The sequence below is a fragment of the Jaculus jaculus genome, chromosome 17, assembly GCF_020740685.1.
Source record: "Jaculus jaculus isolate mJacJac1 chromosome 17, mJacJac1.mat.Y.cur, whole genome shotgun sequence".
NCBI lineage: Eukaryota > Metazoa > Chordata > Mammalia > Rodentia > Dipodidae > Jaculus > Jaculus jaculus.
In genome coordinates, this window is record NC_059118.1 from 21,563,893 (window position 1) to 21,581,493 (window position 17,601).

The 17,601-nt window shown below is 38.0% G+C and overlaps 1 protein-coding gene across 3 annotated transcripts in view; it reads left to right on the top strand.

Annotated features, from left to right (window-relative positions):
- Atp2c1 (ATPase secretory pathway Ca2+ transporting 1) overlaps positions 1-17,601 on the top strand; it is a 149,240-nt gene that overhangs the window by 114,081 nt on the left and 17,558 nt on the right. For all 3 annotated transcript variants that reach the window (XM_045136552.1, XM_045136553.1, XM_045136554.1), the window contains 7 exons: positions 7,522-7,572; positions 9,062-9,228; positions 10,556-10,624; positions 13,040-13,156; positions 14,129-14,276; positions 14,751-14,846; positions 16,294-16,435. In XM_045136552.1, coding sequence (XP_044992487.1) covers positions 7,522-7,572; positions 9,062-9,228; positions 10,556-10,624; positions 13,040-13,156; positions 14,129-14,276; positions 14,751-14,846; positions 16,294-16,435 — 790 coding nt within the window. The remainder of the gene's footprint in view (positions 1-7,521; positions 7,573-9,061; positions 9,229-10,555; positions 10,625-13,039; positions 13,157-14,128; positions 14,277-14,750; positions 14,847-16,293; positions 16,436-17,601) is intronic.

Here is a 17,601-nt window from a genome sequence, read left to right on the forward strand (position 1 = left end):
TGCCTCCCAACTGCTGAGATTAAAGGCGTGCACCACCACACTCAGTTAGAAAAAATATTTTTTATTACTTATTCTGAGATTCTTAAAAACTATTTTTTTTTTATTTATTTGAAAGAGAAAGAGAGAGAGAATGGGCACACCAGGGCATCCAAGCCACTGCAAATGAACTCCAGATCTACTTTATGCATCTGGCTTATATGGGTCCTGGGGAGTTGAACCTTAGTCCTTTGGCTTTGCATGCAAGCGCCTTAACTGCTAATCCATCCCTCCAAACCCCTGAGATTTTTAAAAAAAATATATTGTGATCTTTATCCAGTATTGGCTTTGAAAATATCTCTTCCAAGTCTGTGGCTTGCTTTTTAAAATTTTTATTCTTTTTTTTTTTTTTTTTTTTTTTTTTTGAGGTAGGGTCTCACTCTAGCCCAGGCTGACCTGGAATTCACTATGGAGTCTCAGGGTGGCCTCGAACTCGCGGTGATCCTTCTACCTCTGCCTCCTAAGTGCCGGGATTAAAGGCGTGCGCCACCACGCCCGGCTTAAATTTTTATTCTTTTAGTGCTGTGCTTTGAAAAGCAGAAGCATTTAATTGGTGAAGTCTGGCTTCCAGTGTCTGCTTTTTTAGACCATGTTTGTAATGCCTCCAAGAAGTCTGCCTGAGCTAAAGTTACAGAGGTTTCTCTGCTAGAAGCTTTAAGAGTTTATATGTTCATCAGCGACCCAGTTGGGATTTAGCTTGGTATATGTGTAATGGGTTAAGACTTGTTTCCTTGAACATGAGTTCAATTGTTCCAGCACCATTTGTTGAAAGACTTCATTTTCCATCAAAATACCTCTTTTGCCTTTGGTTATAATGTATTTGTGGCAAATTATAGGAAATAAAAGATAGCACCTGTTTTATCAGACAAGTTTTCTTCTTTAAAGCCAAGTTCCCTTAAGTGAAATTAATTGTATTGCCCTAGGCTGCCCTGTGAGGGCCTAATAGGACCTAGTTGATAGATATGAAGCACTTGTAAGCATTGGGTGGCATTCTTATCATTAATATTTCAGATCTTTTGTTCTCATTGTTACTTGACCTGTTTTATGTGGATATATGCTTATTTACCTCAAACTAAGAACACATTTGGCATTTATTTTATTAACCATTTCCTAGCTATCAATTGCCAGTAATAAAATGTATTTTCTCTTTTACTTAGTTTACATTCACAAGCTGCATGTTCAAAATGTGGAATTTTCTCACTAATCTCAACATCTTAAATTCAGGCATGGCTCTTTTATTTATAATAGATCTTTTCTGATTAGGAGATATATTTACTGTAGTATATGTTCATTATAGAAGAACAAGAAGATACAAAAAAGTAATAGATCCAATGCAGACTGCTTATAACCACACCCAGATACTCAAGAGTTCTGCACCTGTTTAGCGCCCAAAATTTAAAAAAAAAAAAGTTGATGCATGGTGGCTTTTAAAATCCGTGTCTAACAAAGCAAAGTTTGTACTTGGTTCAGTTTTAAGCCTGAATGTTTATGTTATGCAGCTTCATGCTTCTGAAATAGAAATTACTAGAAAACATGTCTTTAGTGACTTTCTGTGTTTTGTTGGATAGACTACCCTGTGTACATGTATATAAACATAAAGCATATATACATAGGTATGTATGTATGATTACATAATCATTTCCTCGGTGATGTTTTAGTGTATTTTCACTGCTAAAAATACCCAATATTTGTCATGCCTAGGACAATGCATATATTACATATATTGTCATATTTACTCATTATAGCCATTTTACAGAAAGATAGATAGTGCCATTAAAAAAAATTATTGGGCTGGAGAGATGGAATAGTGGTTGAGCGATTGCCTGTGAAGCCTAAGGACCCTGGTTCGAGGCTCGATTCCCCAGGAGCCATGTTGGCCAGATGCATAAGGGGTCGCATGCGTCTGGAGTTTGTTTACAGTGGCTGGAGGCTCTGGCGCGCTCATTTTTTCTCTCTCTCTGCCTTTCTCTGTCTGTCACTCTCAAATAAATAAATAAAAATAAACAAAAGTACCTTATTAAAGATAATTATTATTAGGTTGTTTTGTTAGCAGAAGGTTAGAGTTTGGGAATAATCCACTTGACTCCACTTATGTTGATTGTTCTCATACTCATAGATTGACTTCTTATGTTGTGTTACAGTTAGGCAATTCTGATACTTTCATATTACAGGCCACGTTATTAAGGCTTACCTTTTTACTGTATTCCTAGGGGTTTTGACAGATGAATCATTGCTATGCCCACCATTACAGCTTCATGTAGAATAGTTCCATTGCCCTAAAACTTCTCGGTGCTCCACCTGCCTGTTCTTCTCTCACATGAATTGCTGCCAACCACAGACCTTTTCATTCTCTGAAGGGGTTTTCCATTTTCTGAATACCATATGGTAGGAAGTATATGTATATGTAGTATACATACAGTATATGTAGCATTTCCAATATGGCCCTTTGGAGTTAACAGTCTATCATGAGTATATGCCACGTCCTCCCCTGGATTGGTAGCTGGTTTCTTGTGTGAGCTGAGTAATATTCCATGGCATGACAGACCCAGCAGGGCATCTTGGTTGCTTCCAGGTTTCGTGAATACAGTTGAAGCCACTGTAAGCCTTTACTTGTAGGTTTCCCTGTAGACTTAAATTTTCATCTTGGTTTGGTAAACACCAAGGAACACGGTTGCAGAATGAGATCCTCTGGTAAGGCGAGAGTTTCGTTTTCTAAGAAACTTTGGCAGTCCCATTATAAAAGATGAGGAAATTTATGGTCAGAAAACTTGGGAGGTTTGACGGATGTCCCAAAGCTTGTGAAGTGGGATTGGAACCTGTATGTGACTCCAGAAGTTCATCATGTTTTTGCAGATGCTTTGAACCTCATTATACAGATGACTTTGTGCCCAAATGTGATTATTCTTATTTACCGAATCCCTGCATCTGAGTAATTTGACCAAGAATGAGCCATTTGTAATGTTCTTACTACCCATGCTGCATTGTCTTCTGAAAGTGTTCTTTGTATTCCCACAGTCTGCACTTCACGTAATGGCCTGCACTCCCGCGACTTCTGCTGCACTTGCCCATCCTCTAGTAGAGCAGGGAGAGGTGTGGCAGTTACTAGTAAAAATGCGCCACCCAGCCATGCTTCTTTTTTTCTCAAGCTTAGAGCCTGCATGAATCCTGCTTTCAGAGCCTGCAGGGAAGGGAGGGTGTTTGCTTTGCTTAATGTGGGAGAGCCAGTGCTTGGGTTTTTGAATGGGACTTTTTGTATCTGACTTTATGTGCGTGTCTTTCTCTTATACTTCACTTCTGAAAGAATAAAGCCCATTTTGGGCCTTCTGGAGGTATCGGGATAGAGTATGCATTACTAAGTGATTGTGAATTCTACAGTTAATTAAACGTTTCCCCATCAGACCGTTGTTCAGCCTTTTCTACAGAAGCTAGCCTATCTTATTTGCTTTCTTCAGTTTACCCTCTGGTTCTAACTAAAAACTCTTAATGGATTCTGGAAATGAGCCTAAAAGGTATTTAGAGAAGGAAGAAACCAATTACAAATTACATCATTAGCCTAGACAAATTGTATCATCTCTCTTTCACAGACAGAGCGTGCGCACATGAATTATGGTGGATAACCTGGTGCAATTGCAAAGTGACTGACTGAGACAGAACCTTAGCCTTGCTGCGTGTTCCCAAGTTGGTGAAAGAGGAATCCCATCAATGTCAAGGTCTCCTTACAGGATTTCCCTCCATGTCCTTTTAATACTTTTTTCTCCAAATATTAATGATTTTTTTAAATTAGCAGAGCTGTTGCCCTTCCACTTTCTCTCTCTCCCACACTTCATCCTGTGTTCATTTAGCTGTCACATAACCATCAGATATATTTCACTTTCTAATTTGCCTCCAATTAGCTTACATAGTTTTTTTTTTTTTTTTTTTCCCTTAGTGTTACAAATACTTGTTTTACATCACCACCATATTGAGTTTTTCTCCACATCTTAAATCATAGTAGGGGCCGGAGATGGCTTGGTGGTAAATGTGCTTGTTGCATAAGCCTGACGACCCATGCTCAGATCCCCAAACGTGCGTCAAACTGGCCATGGTGGTGTCAGAGCTGTAGTCTTAGTCCTCCTTTCGCAAGGTGGAAGGCAAAGACAGGAGCTCTCTAGAAACTTAGGGCCGCCACACTGTCTCAAGGTAGAAAGCAAGGACCAACACCAAGGTTGTCCTTTGGTGTTGGTGCCCTTGCATGCACTTGCACTCACACACACACATCATGCTGATGCTGTTCCTCATGTAAGTGTTTTCAGTATTCCCCATTCATACTTCTATGTTTTCTTTTCCCATAGACTTAATTAAAATAGAAACTGAGTTTTAGTTAATGAGGTGCATCTGAGGGTCTCGGTGTTTTACCTTCATACTTCTTTCAGTGGGTCTTGTGTTTTCCAATGGCACTGGTGGTTATCCTCTTTCATTTTTTGGTTTTTGGTCTTTATATTAGTTCTTCTGTTTGTGTGTTCAGTGATCCTATTCACCATCCCTTATACTCGAATCTCAGTTTGTATATTGTTTACTTTTTATTAGGTCACAAATTTTTACCTCAGCCACCTGCATTTTCTTCATTGTATTAGTTCCCATTTATCTGTCCTAGATTTGAGGATCTTTGGCGAGTTACTCTAATCCAGAAACATCTTTTTAAATTAACATCTTTAATATTTACCTTCTTTTTAAAATAACTTCTTTCTCCATATGCCTTGTCATTGTCAGTCTGGAGGAAAAACACTGACCACAAACCCAATACTGAATGCATACTTACAAGAAAGACACCCAGCAGGTTCCTTTTCAATGTATGGACCTTGTCCCTGCATACTGGTGATAGTTATTCCCTTTATTCTCTTCTCCTGTGGTGTACTTCTGCTCACCACTGTCTTCCACCTGCCCTGTGTCATCCTGCCTTCTCCTTGTGACTGCCAGACCATGATTACATTGTGCTCTTTCCTTTCACGAGATTGAGAGACAGAATAGTCAAAAGATTATTAATAAGATACATTCATAACTCCAAGTTTGATCTGAACTATGAGATGGTGGTATAGTTTATTTTCTAGTAATTTCTAGGGAGTGAAATGTGTTGAATAAGATTTCAGATGTCTATTTTGTGTCCATTAAATTTCAGTATTTACCCAGCCAGATTGACAATCATTCTGATGTTTTAAGAACAAATTTTGTTCCGTGAGTAATACGTATCACATGTAGAGGAAGATCAGGGTTGGGGAAATTGTTCAGCAGCTAAAGGCGCTGTCTTGTAAAGCCTGTTGGCCTGGGTTTGGTTTCCCAGTGTGCGTGTATAGCTGGATGCAAAGCGGTGCATATGTGGCACATAAGTGCCCACATACACGACCAAGTGCTCCTTCCATTTTCTTTTGATCTGCTTTGTCCCAAAGTGGCTGTTGTCATATTTCGAGGTGATGCCAAAAGCTCTGCAGTGTTAACATCCTAAGTATTAGGTGTACTTACCTCATCCGAGTAATTTGCTGGTTTATGTAACAGGAGTATACTCCAGCCCAACAGTTGGTGACTTGTTATTTTTGGTAAGCCAAAATAGCTATGAAAAAGTGGTTTGAACGTTTCAAAAGTTAATTATGTGGAGTAAAGGCACAGTGTTCTCTGTACAGTATCAATATTCATAATTAACCTTTATTTGACTGTGCTGTATAATCTAAGGCCTTTGCTAAAATCTCATGTTGCATTTCAGTGCTGCTCTTAATTGCAAGTTTTCCTTAGAAAGATATCATCATGCTTTGGTGGCTTCTCCTTACATGAAGATACACTAAAGAATTTCTGAATAGGTTTTTGAACTTTCTTCTTTTTTTTTTTTAAAGAATATTCTCCAAATATAAGCTATGTGATTCATGGATTCACAGGACCCAGACTAATTAGCAGTGTGGTATTACTACTGTTCAACTGAGTCCTTAGTCTGAGAAAATAATAATTTCTTATTTAGGTTTTTTTTTATAGAGAGAAAGTGGGATGTCTTTATGATGGCAGTGAGATTCTATCAGTTTATTCCTTCATTTCACATGTGTTTATAGGACACTGGAGGCACAGGGTAACACTCTGCCTTTATGGAGCTTATATTTTAAAGTAAATAGAGTTTTATACACATGAGAGTAAGTGCTAAAAACACTGAAACAAGCAAATGAGAAAGATGGGAAAGGAAGATTGAAGTTCGAACATAACATGACTAAAAAAAGGAAGGTAGGGTGACAGCTCTAATGGGAGGGAATGTTGCGTGGGTTTCCACTTTTTAAATGGAACTACTGGGAAAAAAATTGATTCAGGAGAGGGAAGAATTTCTGGGGAATGATCTAAAGTAGGTAAAAAAAAAAATTAAAAAAGGAGTATCAGTTCATTCACAGTAGAATAGTCAGAGCCTGGGTGCAAATACTACGTGATGGGGTTGTAGAAATGTTCTGTTTTCTTTTAAAGTAGAGAATGAGGTTTTCAGCGAAGAGCAAGGCTGTGGAGAGGGATGAATGGAAATATGAGGAGAGAAAATTGATAGGAACGAATCCTGGGAGCTTAGGGAATAAAATGGGAATCTTGCATAGTACCAGCATCAGTGGTGTATGTAGGAAAGAGAATGATGCACTCTGCAGCTCTTTAAATCACCGTGGCTTGTCAGATTGCAGAGGCTGGAATGAGAGGTTGGGGCTCTGAGTGAATGCTTGCAGTGAGTGGGAAGTATAAACTGGTGACCTTTGCGCCTATGGTTTCGTGAGTGAGAATGGAGGACGGGCCCATCCCCAAGGCTCCCCTGCAGGTGCTCTGAAGGGGGCTGTAAGAGATAGCAGTGTTGCAGAAAACTAAGGGAACAGCCAGGTGACAGAGTTGAGGATACAGGAGAAATTTTGTTACTACTTTAGGGCACAATGAAGGGCTTCAGGAAAATAAGAGATAAGGTCATAAAAAAAGGATTACATATAGTTGAAGAAATCCTATCATTCAGGCAGATTTGGACTATAGTAGAAGCAGAGTAGTGAATTGTCCCAGAGCAGAGAAGGAGCAGTGCCTGACAGGTTCACACAGCTCCGCAGACTTGGGAAGCAGCTGCTCTCCCCCCAGGGAGACTGAAGGGCAAAGGCCATCGCAGTTGTTTACCAATGTCTTGTGGGTAAGGAAAATTGTCCCTTTTCCATTTCTGGAACACCAAGAACAAGGCTATTTTTGTCCATAGTTTAAACGTAAAACATTTAAATTAGATGACTTCTTTAGATTATATATTTCCTTATAATAAATACAGCCTTTTCTTTGATAAAGGTTGAAATGCCTGCATCAGATGTGTGTGTGTGAACCATAGATATGGCAATGATTAAGTTTGATTTTCATATCAAAATAAGTAAAACTTAAATGGGACCTAGGAAAGGTCAATAGATATAAATGCATAGGTTATTCTGCTACTTGGAACCATTGAAGATTTTTATTATTTCTTTTTATTTTCAACAGGTTGCAGTATTTTACAGAGCAAGCCCAAGGCACAAGATGAAAATCATTAAGGTGAGTGTCTACAGACCAGATATGTTAGTTCTGTGTTCAGAATGCTGCTAGTTTTTGTTAGGCTCACTTTGTTTCTGCCTCCGCCTTCAAAGTGCTGGGATGAAAGTTGAAAGTTGTGTGCCACCATGCCTAACCCCCCCGCCCCCTTCCCCCCATTTGCATTATGCGGAGTACTGAGAGAGTGTCAGAGTCAGAACTGCATGTGGGGGCACACCTGTGTGTAGGTTCACACACTGTAGAGGCCACAGTTTGGTGTGAGGTTGTCTTCCTCAGCTGCTCTCCACTTAACAGAGACAGGTTCTCGCTGAGCTTGGGGTTGGCTGATTTGGATAAACTAGCTACCAGGGATACTTTTGCCTCCCCAGCACTGGGGATCATAAGGGTGCATCATAGATAGAGATGCCAGCTTGTACATGGGCACTGGGAATCTAAAGTCAGGTCCTTATGCTTGTGTGGCAAACACTTTCCCCAGATAGCCATCTCCCCACTACAGGTGTGTCTTTTTTTTTTTTTTTTTTTTACTTTGACATAGAAACAGTAATAGAAAATTTAATTGGCATAGAAGGGTATAGGAGAATGCTGTAAAGTGTTTGCAAATCCAGCCTATTTAAAGACAGTATTGAAGTCTGTTTTGACAAATGCATAGCTAAATCATCCCAGTGAGAATGCTGTTGGAGACTGAATAAATACAGAAGCAAAGTGCTTTAAGAGTATAAACAGTGTTTCGAAGGCTGCTGTTGAGGTTAGTCAAACACAGCCGTTTGTCACTCACCTGTAAAGGCTGCATTCTAGAAATGCAGTGTTAAGCAACGTTTTCATTATGTGGACTGCGCAACATGCATGTAAATACTGGGTTGTACGCTGAGATTATAGGACTTGGGCATTGGTAGGTAGATATTAAGAATTTTTTAGCTCCACTTGCTGACTGAGAATTTCATATATGTATATATACACACACACACATACATACATATAGATGTTATATACCATGCAGTTGAATATAAAGCAGTGTCAGTACTACCCAGTATTTGTTAATTGCAGTAACCAGCTTTGTAAGGTTGGAAGTTTGTCATTTTTGGCATTGTTGACATTTTAGGGTGGCTCATTTCTAGCCAGTGATGGAGGGCTGTCCAGTGTATTATAGAATGTTGAGTACCATTGGCCCCTATGTGGTAGATGCCAATTCAAGATAATAAAAAATGCTGCCAGGCATTGTTTAATATCCTGTGGGAGACAGCATTTCTTGTGATCAGAATCCTTGTATAATTGACTACATCAGGCATCAGCCATACAACTAGTTCTCTCGGATGGTCATAATAGTAGCAACATTTTCTGAGCTTTATTTTATTAAGACCTCCATGTATTGAAGTTACATTTTTTATAATCTTAATTATATGAAAAATGACAGTATTGTCTCATTGCCTATATGGAAGCAACATATTTTTGAAATCAAAATTTCCCCTCCCTGGTCTTACCTGTTCCACTTCAGTCTCTGCAGAAGAATGGGTCAGTTGTGGCCATGACAGGGGATGGAGTAAATGATGCCGTTGCTCTGAAGGCTGCAGACATTGGAATTGCGATGGGCCAGACTGGCACAGATGTCTGCAAAGAGGCTGCAGACATGATCCTGGTGGATGATGACTTCCAAACCATAATGTAGGTCCAGTCTTCCTCTCTCCTCCTCTCTGATAATTCAACAGGAAAAGAATTCACAGTTACACACTGGACAAATTAAATCATGTTGCTTCTCTTATTTGATGGCCAATTTGAAGTTTGAGGAAAATAATTTGTATGGGTGGAAACATATAATAAATAGCAGGGCTATTTATTTAAGAAATAGCTGCTGAGTGAGAGCCACATGTCATATTTTTCTGGACACTAATATGATCATACAGCAGTGACCTTTCACTGGGGAGGGGTCGTTACTCTGGTTAAGTTTATAGTATGTTTTACATTGAAGTAAAGTTACCAGGTCCACCCCACCTGTTTGCTTGTACAAGCCATTAGGTTACCCCCATTTCCTGGTATTGATTGCTTGCTTCATCTACTGTTCTCATCTCCTTGAAGACTGCAGTGTGATGCCAAGCGGTGACATTTTGCAGTCATAGATGGAGAGCGTGTTGGCCCCCTGAGCTTACTTGTTTCAGTGATAAACTCTAATTTTGTGTTTCATGGTACTTTTTAATTAAAAAATTTTTTTTCCCAAACTGATTCCTTTGGGTGCTTAGGACTCAACCTTTAACAACCTCTTTCAAAGATAACAGCAGTTTTTAGTCTCCATTCTTAGAGTTGTGTAAATATCTTGGTAGGAAAAAGGTGGTCTTTTTCAAATTTTTTATTATTTACAGAGCGAACTCCAAATGTGTGCTGTGTACATATGTCACCTGGTGCATCTGGCTTACATGGGTTCTGGGGAATCAAACCAGGGTCCTTAGGCTTTGTAGGAAGTGCCTTTAACTGCTAGCCATCTCTCCAGCCCTGAAAAGGGTGTTTTTAAAATACCTATTTTCTTAATTTAGCCAAGTAAATGAGAGTTCACACATGAATTTCCACAAACCACATGTTTAAAGTCTTTACATAGCATATTACCTGCTTTTGTATGGAAGTGTTAGCTTAAATTATTTCTTATCCAACTCATAGCTATTTGATTCCTGATGTATTAATTTAACCCACTAAGCAAAATAAGCTTTGAAGGATAAAGAACATCATTATTTTAGTATGAGAAGTGTGTAGCATTGTTGAGAGGCAATATATGATTTTAATGTTCAAATATTTTTTAAGATTATGAATTTTAATGTTTTGTAATAAAAGTAAGTAGTTCCTTGCTAAAAGAAATACTTCCTAATCTTATGTTAAATTATTTTTTTGTTGATTCTTAACATTACTTAATTATAAATTTAGTTTCAAACCCAGCTTCACAATGTATTAATGAAAATAGATTTTTATTTTTGTGTGATATTTTCTCTCTTTTTTTTAATTTTAGGTCTGCAATTGAAGAGGGTAAAGGGATTTATAATAACATTAAAAATTTTGTTAGATTTCAATTGAGCACGTAAGTTTTTAAGAACTTTGTTTCACTCATGTGTCTTCTGGATAAATTATACAAAAAAGAACTTGAGAAGAATGCCTAGGAACTTATGCCCTATATTACTGTGGGTTTTTTTTTTTTATGTTTTCTACAAAGAAAATGCATTGTAATTCTTGAAATTAATCTTGACATGAGAGATCTTGAATGTGATAAGTAGGTACCTATATCATCAGAGTACGTGGTCCTTTGTTTGTAGCCACAGGGTCTACATGTGAGGTTTAATTCTGGGCCCAAAATTCTCAGGAGGGGGCAGTGGGGGGAGGCGTGTGTACTGAACATTGGGGATTTCCCCTTTGTCTATGTTCTTGATAATGTAGTGTAACTACCAGTGACATGGCATTTAGATTGTATTAAGTACCATATAAGAGACTGGAAGTTTGGCATTGGAAGGGAATCCTGGAACCAATCCCCCATGATGACAGAGTGCTGCCTGTCCTGTGTAATAAGCATTTGACATTTATTTAGTTATTTTTAAAATGTTTTATTATTAACAGTATATTTCATATGAATACATCATGTGTTGGTACCCTCTTTTCCCTCGTCCCTGCCCCCATTCTGGTGGGGACTCTCCTCAGTGGTTGCAGGTATGGGCTTGTGTATTATGTTTTGTGGGAGCAGCAGATAGACATTCACTCCCGCCAAAAAAATACTTGGTTATTTTTTAAATCTAAGAGGGGCAGGGTCAAATCTGTCTTTTGGCATCTTTTTTTTTTTTCTTTTTAGAGCTCTAAATTTTTTTTCATTTTTTTAAATTAAATTTAATTTTTTATCTTTTTTTATTTTTATTTTTTTTAAATTTTTATTTATTTATTTATTTATTTGAGAGTAACAGACACAGAGAGAAAGACAGATAGAGGGAGAGAGAGAGAATGGGCGCGCCAGGGCTTCCAGCCTCTGCAAACGAACTCCAGACGCGTGCGCCCCCTTGTGCATCTGGCTAACGTGGGACCTGGGGAACCGAGCCTTGAACTGGGGTCCTTAGGCTTCACAGGCAAGCGCTTAACTGCTAAGCCATCTCTCCAGCCCTAATTTTTTATCTTTTCAAAATTTTTATTAACATTTTCCATGATTATAAAAAATATCCCATGGTAATACCCTCCACCTCCCGCACTTTCCCCTTTGAAATTCCATTCTCCATCATATTACCTTCCCATCTCAATCATTCTACTTACATATATACAATACCAACCTACTATACCCTCCTCCCTTCCTTTCTCTTCCCTTTATATCTCCTTTTTAACTTGCTGGCCTCTGCTACTAAGTATTTTCCTTCTCACACAGAAGCCCAATCATCTGTAACTAGGATCCACATATGAGGGAGAACATGTGGCACTTGGCTTTCTGGGCCTGGGTTACCTCACTTAGTATAATCCTTTCCAGATCCATCCATTTTTCTGCCAATTTCATAACTTCATTTGTGTGCCAATTTCATAAGTTCATTTTCTTTACCACTGAGTAGAACTCCATTGTATAAATGTTGGCATCCTTTTTTGAGATTAGAAAGTGTTTTGTAGTTAGAAACTAGTAAAGTCTTTTTTTTTATGTATATATATTTGCAAACAAAGAGAAAGAAATACAAAGACAAAGCCGGGCGTGGTGGTGCATGCCTTTAATCCCAGCACTCAGGAGGCAGAGATAGGAGTTCAAGGCCACCTTGAGACTCCATAGTGAATTCCAGGTCAGCCTGGGCTAGAGTGAGACCCTACCTTGAAAAATAACCAAAAAAAAAAAAACAAAAAAAAAAAACAAAGACGAGACAGAGAGAATGGGCATGCCAGGGCCTCTAGTCACTGCAGACGAACTCCAAAAGCATGCATCACTTGGTAGACCTGGCTTATGTGGTCACTAGGGAATCAAACCTGAGTCCTTAGGGTTCATAAGCAAGCACCTTAATTGCTAAGCCATCTCTCCAGCCCCCAGGCTATTTTTTTAAGTAGTTAAATATTGAAAGTATGGTTTGTAGATTTAAAAACATCTTCTTGGTGGCACTCCAGAGGCTAAGGCAGGAGAACACAGAGGCCTGTCTGTCTCAGATGAAAAACTAAACAACTCCACCCCCCCCATTTTGTTTTTTTGCTATTGTTGCCTAAGAATTTTGAAAATCTTTTGTTAAAATGCTTTGTTAAAATAATTTTAAAATCTTAGCAAGAAAGTGTAGTGGCTCATGTCTGTAATTCCAGCACTCCTGAGGTGAGGCAGATAGATTGCAGTGGGCTCTAAGATTGTGGGTTTTCTTGTTAGAATGTTCACATGAATGAAGCACACACAGTAATCCCTAGGTCTCCTTTAAAGCACAGCAGTAATATGTAAGTAAAATGTTATAAAATCTACATGAAGTTTTTTGTGCTGATGATTTTTTTAATGGCTGTTTTTCAACAGGAGTATAGCAGCATTAACTTTAATTTCGTTGGCAACATTAATGAACTTTCCTAATCCTCTCAATGCAATGCAGATTTTGTGGATAAATATTATTATGGATGGACCCCCAGCTCAGAGGTACTTTTTTTTTCATGCATAACCCAGAAAGACAAAACAGTTATAAAATGTTTTAAAATTTCATTGTGGCCAGGTGTGGTGGTGCATGCCTTTAATCCCAGCACTTGGGAAGCAAAGGTGGGAGGCTTGCTATGAGTTAGAGGTAAGCCCAGCCTAGAGCAAGACCCTAACTTGCAAAAACAACAATGAAAAAACCCACTTCACTATGGACAGCTTAGCAACATGTCTGCTGTCAGGTGTGTCATCTGTCCATGTCATTTATTCTCTTTGAATACTTATTGAGAATGGCCTGGATCTGACCCTTTACAGTTTGTCACGTTCAGTTTTTGTCTAAGAACGAATCAGGGAATAGTTGTGGTTCCTGGCCCTAGAAAGTAAACTTATTTCTAAGAATTGGATGTAATGGAGAAATCTCAAAGTTTACTTCAGTGTGTAGGTCCTGTTGGTTTTGAGACTTTATTGGGAAAGTACTGCAGGACATGAGCATCTGTTTTAACAGCAGAGTGACACGTGTTAGAGCATTGCAGTAAATCACCCTAATCACGACAGTCCCTGCTTGTCTTCTTGGTATATCTTGTATGTGAAATAAATCAATTTATATATAAATGGAATTGGACAGGTTTTTTTTTTTTTTGTTTTTTTTTTTTTGAAAGTTGACTATCAACTGCTGGCAAACTTTGCTAAGTAAATGTAAGAGGTTAAAAAAATGACACACACACTGCCGTCTCCTCACCTATATCCCCCCCCCCCCCGTGCCCCGCCCCTCTCCTTCCTTCTCTGTCCTCCCTCCTCCCAGCCCAGGGCTCACGAAACAGCCAGTGACAGACAGCTACAGCCACAGTTTTCTTCGTGATTTAGCAATTTGTTTTCATATGAAAACATTTAGTTGTCTATATAAATGAAGTTAGTAATATCATAAAAATCAGTCCTAACCTTAACACTTTAAGGTAATTTGTTTTTCTGTTTGCTAAGCCTTGGAGTAGAACCAGTGGATAAAGATGTCATTCGCAAACCTCCTCGCAACTGGAAGGACAGCATTTTGACTAAAAATTTGATACTTAAAATACTTGTTTCATCAATCATCATTGTTTGTGGGACCTTGTTTGTCTTCTGGCGAGAGGTATATTTACTAGATAAACTGCTGTGTTATGATTTATTCCGTGTAATAGGGTTCTTAGTTATTTTCTGTGGGTTATAAAGGTCAGCAAAGTTGAGATCTCTTAGTAAAAAATGTGATGAAAGAATTTTAAGAATTTGATATTAACATATATGGGTTAAGAGAATTATTGATATACAACTTTTAAAGTCATTTAAGTCTGTAGAGAAGAATTATATCGTGAAAATTTTGGAACAAGCTATAGACAATCTGCGTCCTTAAGTATCTATGTTGTTTTTAAATAGTAACAGTATTTTAATACCCAACACAAAGATATTTAGAAACTTAAATGTAAGCTTCAATTGTTCCCTAAGTGATTTGTAGAAAATATGGATAGCTTGTAAGTTTCATGGCTTAGACTAAAGCTACCTCATAGTGGAAGGAGTTTCTTAACATTTAACTTGACTGCTGAAAAGTTATCTTCTGAACTCTTGACAGCTGCGAGACAATGTAATAACACCTCGAGACACGACAATGACCTTCACATGCTTTGTGTTTTTTGACATGTTCAATGCACTAAGTTCCAGGTCTCAGGTATGATCTTTCTTAATCTAACAGTTGACTGGAGCCCTTACTAATAGGAAATGGGCAAGGACTACGGTTATGACATCTTTCGGATTTCGTAGCCACAGATTATAGCCACCAATATCCTTGTATAGACATGGTCCATTGGTCAAAAATAAGGATGGGGCAATTTGTGGAGATAAGCCTTATCTGTGACTCAAATATCAAAGTCCACCAAATTTGTTTTCTCATTCTATTTTTGATTTTATTAGAGAGAGAATGAATGGGGGTGCCAGGGCCTTTCGCTGCTGTGAACGAACTCCAGACACAGGTGCATATGTGTAATATTGCACATTTACATCACTGTGTCTGGCTATGTGGGGTCTGGAGATTTAAACCTGTGTTCTTAGGCTTCACAGGCAAGCACCTTAATGGCTAAGCCATCTCTCCAGCCCTGTTGTCTCATCTTTATTAGCTGCAGTCATAGGGTAGGTTCAGAAAAACGTGTGAATATAGTACAAACCTTACAATTTATTCCTTATCACTTCTGTCATTGTGTCAAAGCTTGGGGTCTTTACTTTGTTTATCCTTCCCATGTTGTACATGAAGACAACCACATCTTGTTCGTCTAAAAGTATTTTGATAGAAAATAATAGGTCAGGACCTTGTGGCACTTTTTCAGAGTATACTGCCCTTGAAAGTTCCATATGAGGCAGTATTCCTCATTTTAGTCTTAAAGTAGTTTATGCACTTAGTGTTTGTTCATTTCATGCAAACTGTTGACCGTCTGAAGCCCTTTATGAACCCTTCACTGCATCCTTTGCCACTTGCTGTACTGGAACTTCCCAGGTGCAGGGAATTAACTGCTAATTGAATCTAATTTTTGAAGATGCTGTATATTTGTGTTTTTGTTTCATGAGAGGTAGTTTTCTTTCCCTATACACACATAATTAGATCCATTTGTTGAAGCATTTTACATTGTTTACCTGAGTGAATAGATAATAGTTAGCAAAAATAAGATAAATATATTTAGATTAAACAAACTTTCTTAATACTTTGGTGTACCAAAGTAATAAGTTTCTTCTTTTACGTAGTCTAATTCTTCTTAAGCAAGTTTTTTTGTTTTTAATAAGCCTCATTGTTTAGCTCAGATCTACTTCAAACTTCAGGCCGTTTGCTCAGCTTTCTGAAGGCCTGTATTACAGGCAGGTTACCACCATGGCTGGCCAAGCAAACCTTTTTTTTTTTTATTTTTTTTTAATTTTTTTTAGATAAATAAAAGTTGCCCTCATATTTATCCTTATTTGATTTGTATTATTCCAGAATAAAGTCACGAGATTTCATGGCATTGACATTGTGGAACTTAGTAGTATTCAGAGGTATTGATTATTCCAGTGTGAAAGGAAGTGTTTATATAATGAAGACAGTTTTTCCATGACCAGGGAGGATTAATCAGAACTCTCTGTTTTGCCAACAGACCAAGTCTGTGTTTGAGATTGGACTCTGCAGTAATAAGATGTTTTGCTATGCAGTTCTCGGATCTATCATGGGACAATTACTTGTTATTTACTTCCCGCCACTTCAGAAGGTTTTTCAGACCGAGAGCCTAAGTATATTGGGTAATGAAAGTACTATCTTAATATATTTATATGAGTTGTTATATTTTCTTTTTTAAAGTATTTGTTTATTTGTGTACGCATATGTCTGTGTGGATGGATGCCACTATTTCTTTCTTACTGCTGCAAATGAATACCCATCCAGCTTTACACAAGTGACTGGAGAATGGCACCTGGGTCAGCAGGCTTTGCAAGTTCGTGCCTTTAACCATTGAGCCATCTGCTGGCCCTGAGTTGTTCTGGTTTCTAATGTGTTCATCATACAATGAACAGTTGTTTTCACATAGTGAACTAGTAAATAACTTGACTTGAAATGGGCTGCTTTTTCATTTTGGGAAGTCAGTCTTCTAACTGGAGATTTTTTTATAACTTTACAGGTTATCAGTTTTTACAAAATCATGTTCGGTGGTTCTAAAACACAGCAACTCAGAATTGTAGTAGTTTAATTGTATTTTATAACATTTTAATATTTTAAGAAGTTATAAACAGTTCTATCTTAATGGATAGAGAAATAGATTTAAGCTCACTAATATCAAATTGCTTTTGTTAGAATTTGTAATTTTTAATAAGCTAGTATGTTACTTTTTTCATTAACACATTCTGATTTCATGTGTTATAAAGTCTCTATAGAAATTACTCATGCTCATATTATACATTATATGCATGTTACAGACCTAGGGACACCCAGAGCTCATGGGTGGATGTTTGCTTAGCTGGTGAAAGACCCTGGGTACTAGGCTTCGCAAGTAAGTGCCTGGGTTTGCTCTCTTTAGCACCTCACTTTAGAGAGAGAGGGAGAGAAAACATTTAAAATTAATTTATCTGTTTAACTATGAGGACAGTGCTTTGGGGAATGCTATTCTTAATTTTCTTGTTTTTTTTTTTTTTTTTTTTTTTTTTTTTTTTGAGGTACAGTCTCCTCTGGGCCAGGCTGACCTGGAATTCACTATGTATTCTCAGGGTGGTCTCCAACTCATGCCAATTCTCCTACCTCTGCCTCCTGAGTGCTGGGATTAAAGGCGTGTGCCACCATGCCCAGCTTTTACTCGAGTTTTTAAGTCAAGCAGTGCATTAATGAGATAAATTAATATGGGCTCCTATATTTTTTGGTAGAGTTTTTTCTTTTTCTTTTTTTGGTATAAGTGAAAGTTTACTCTAAAATTTAAGCT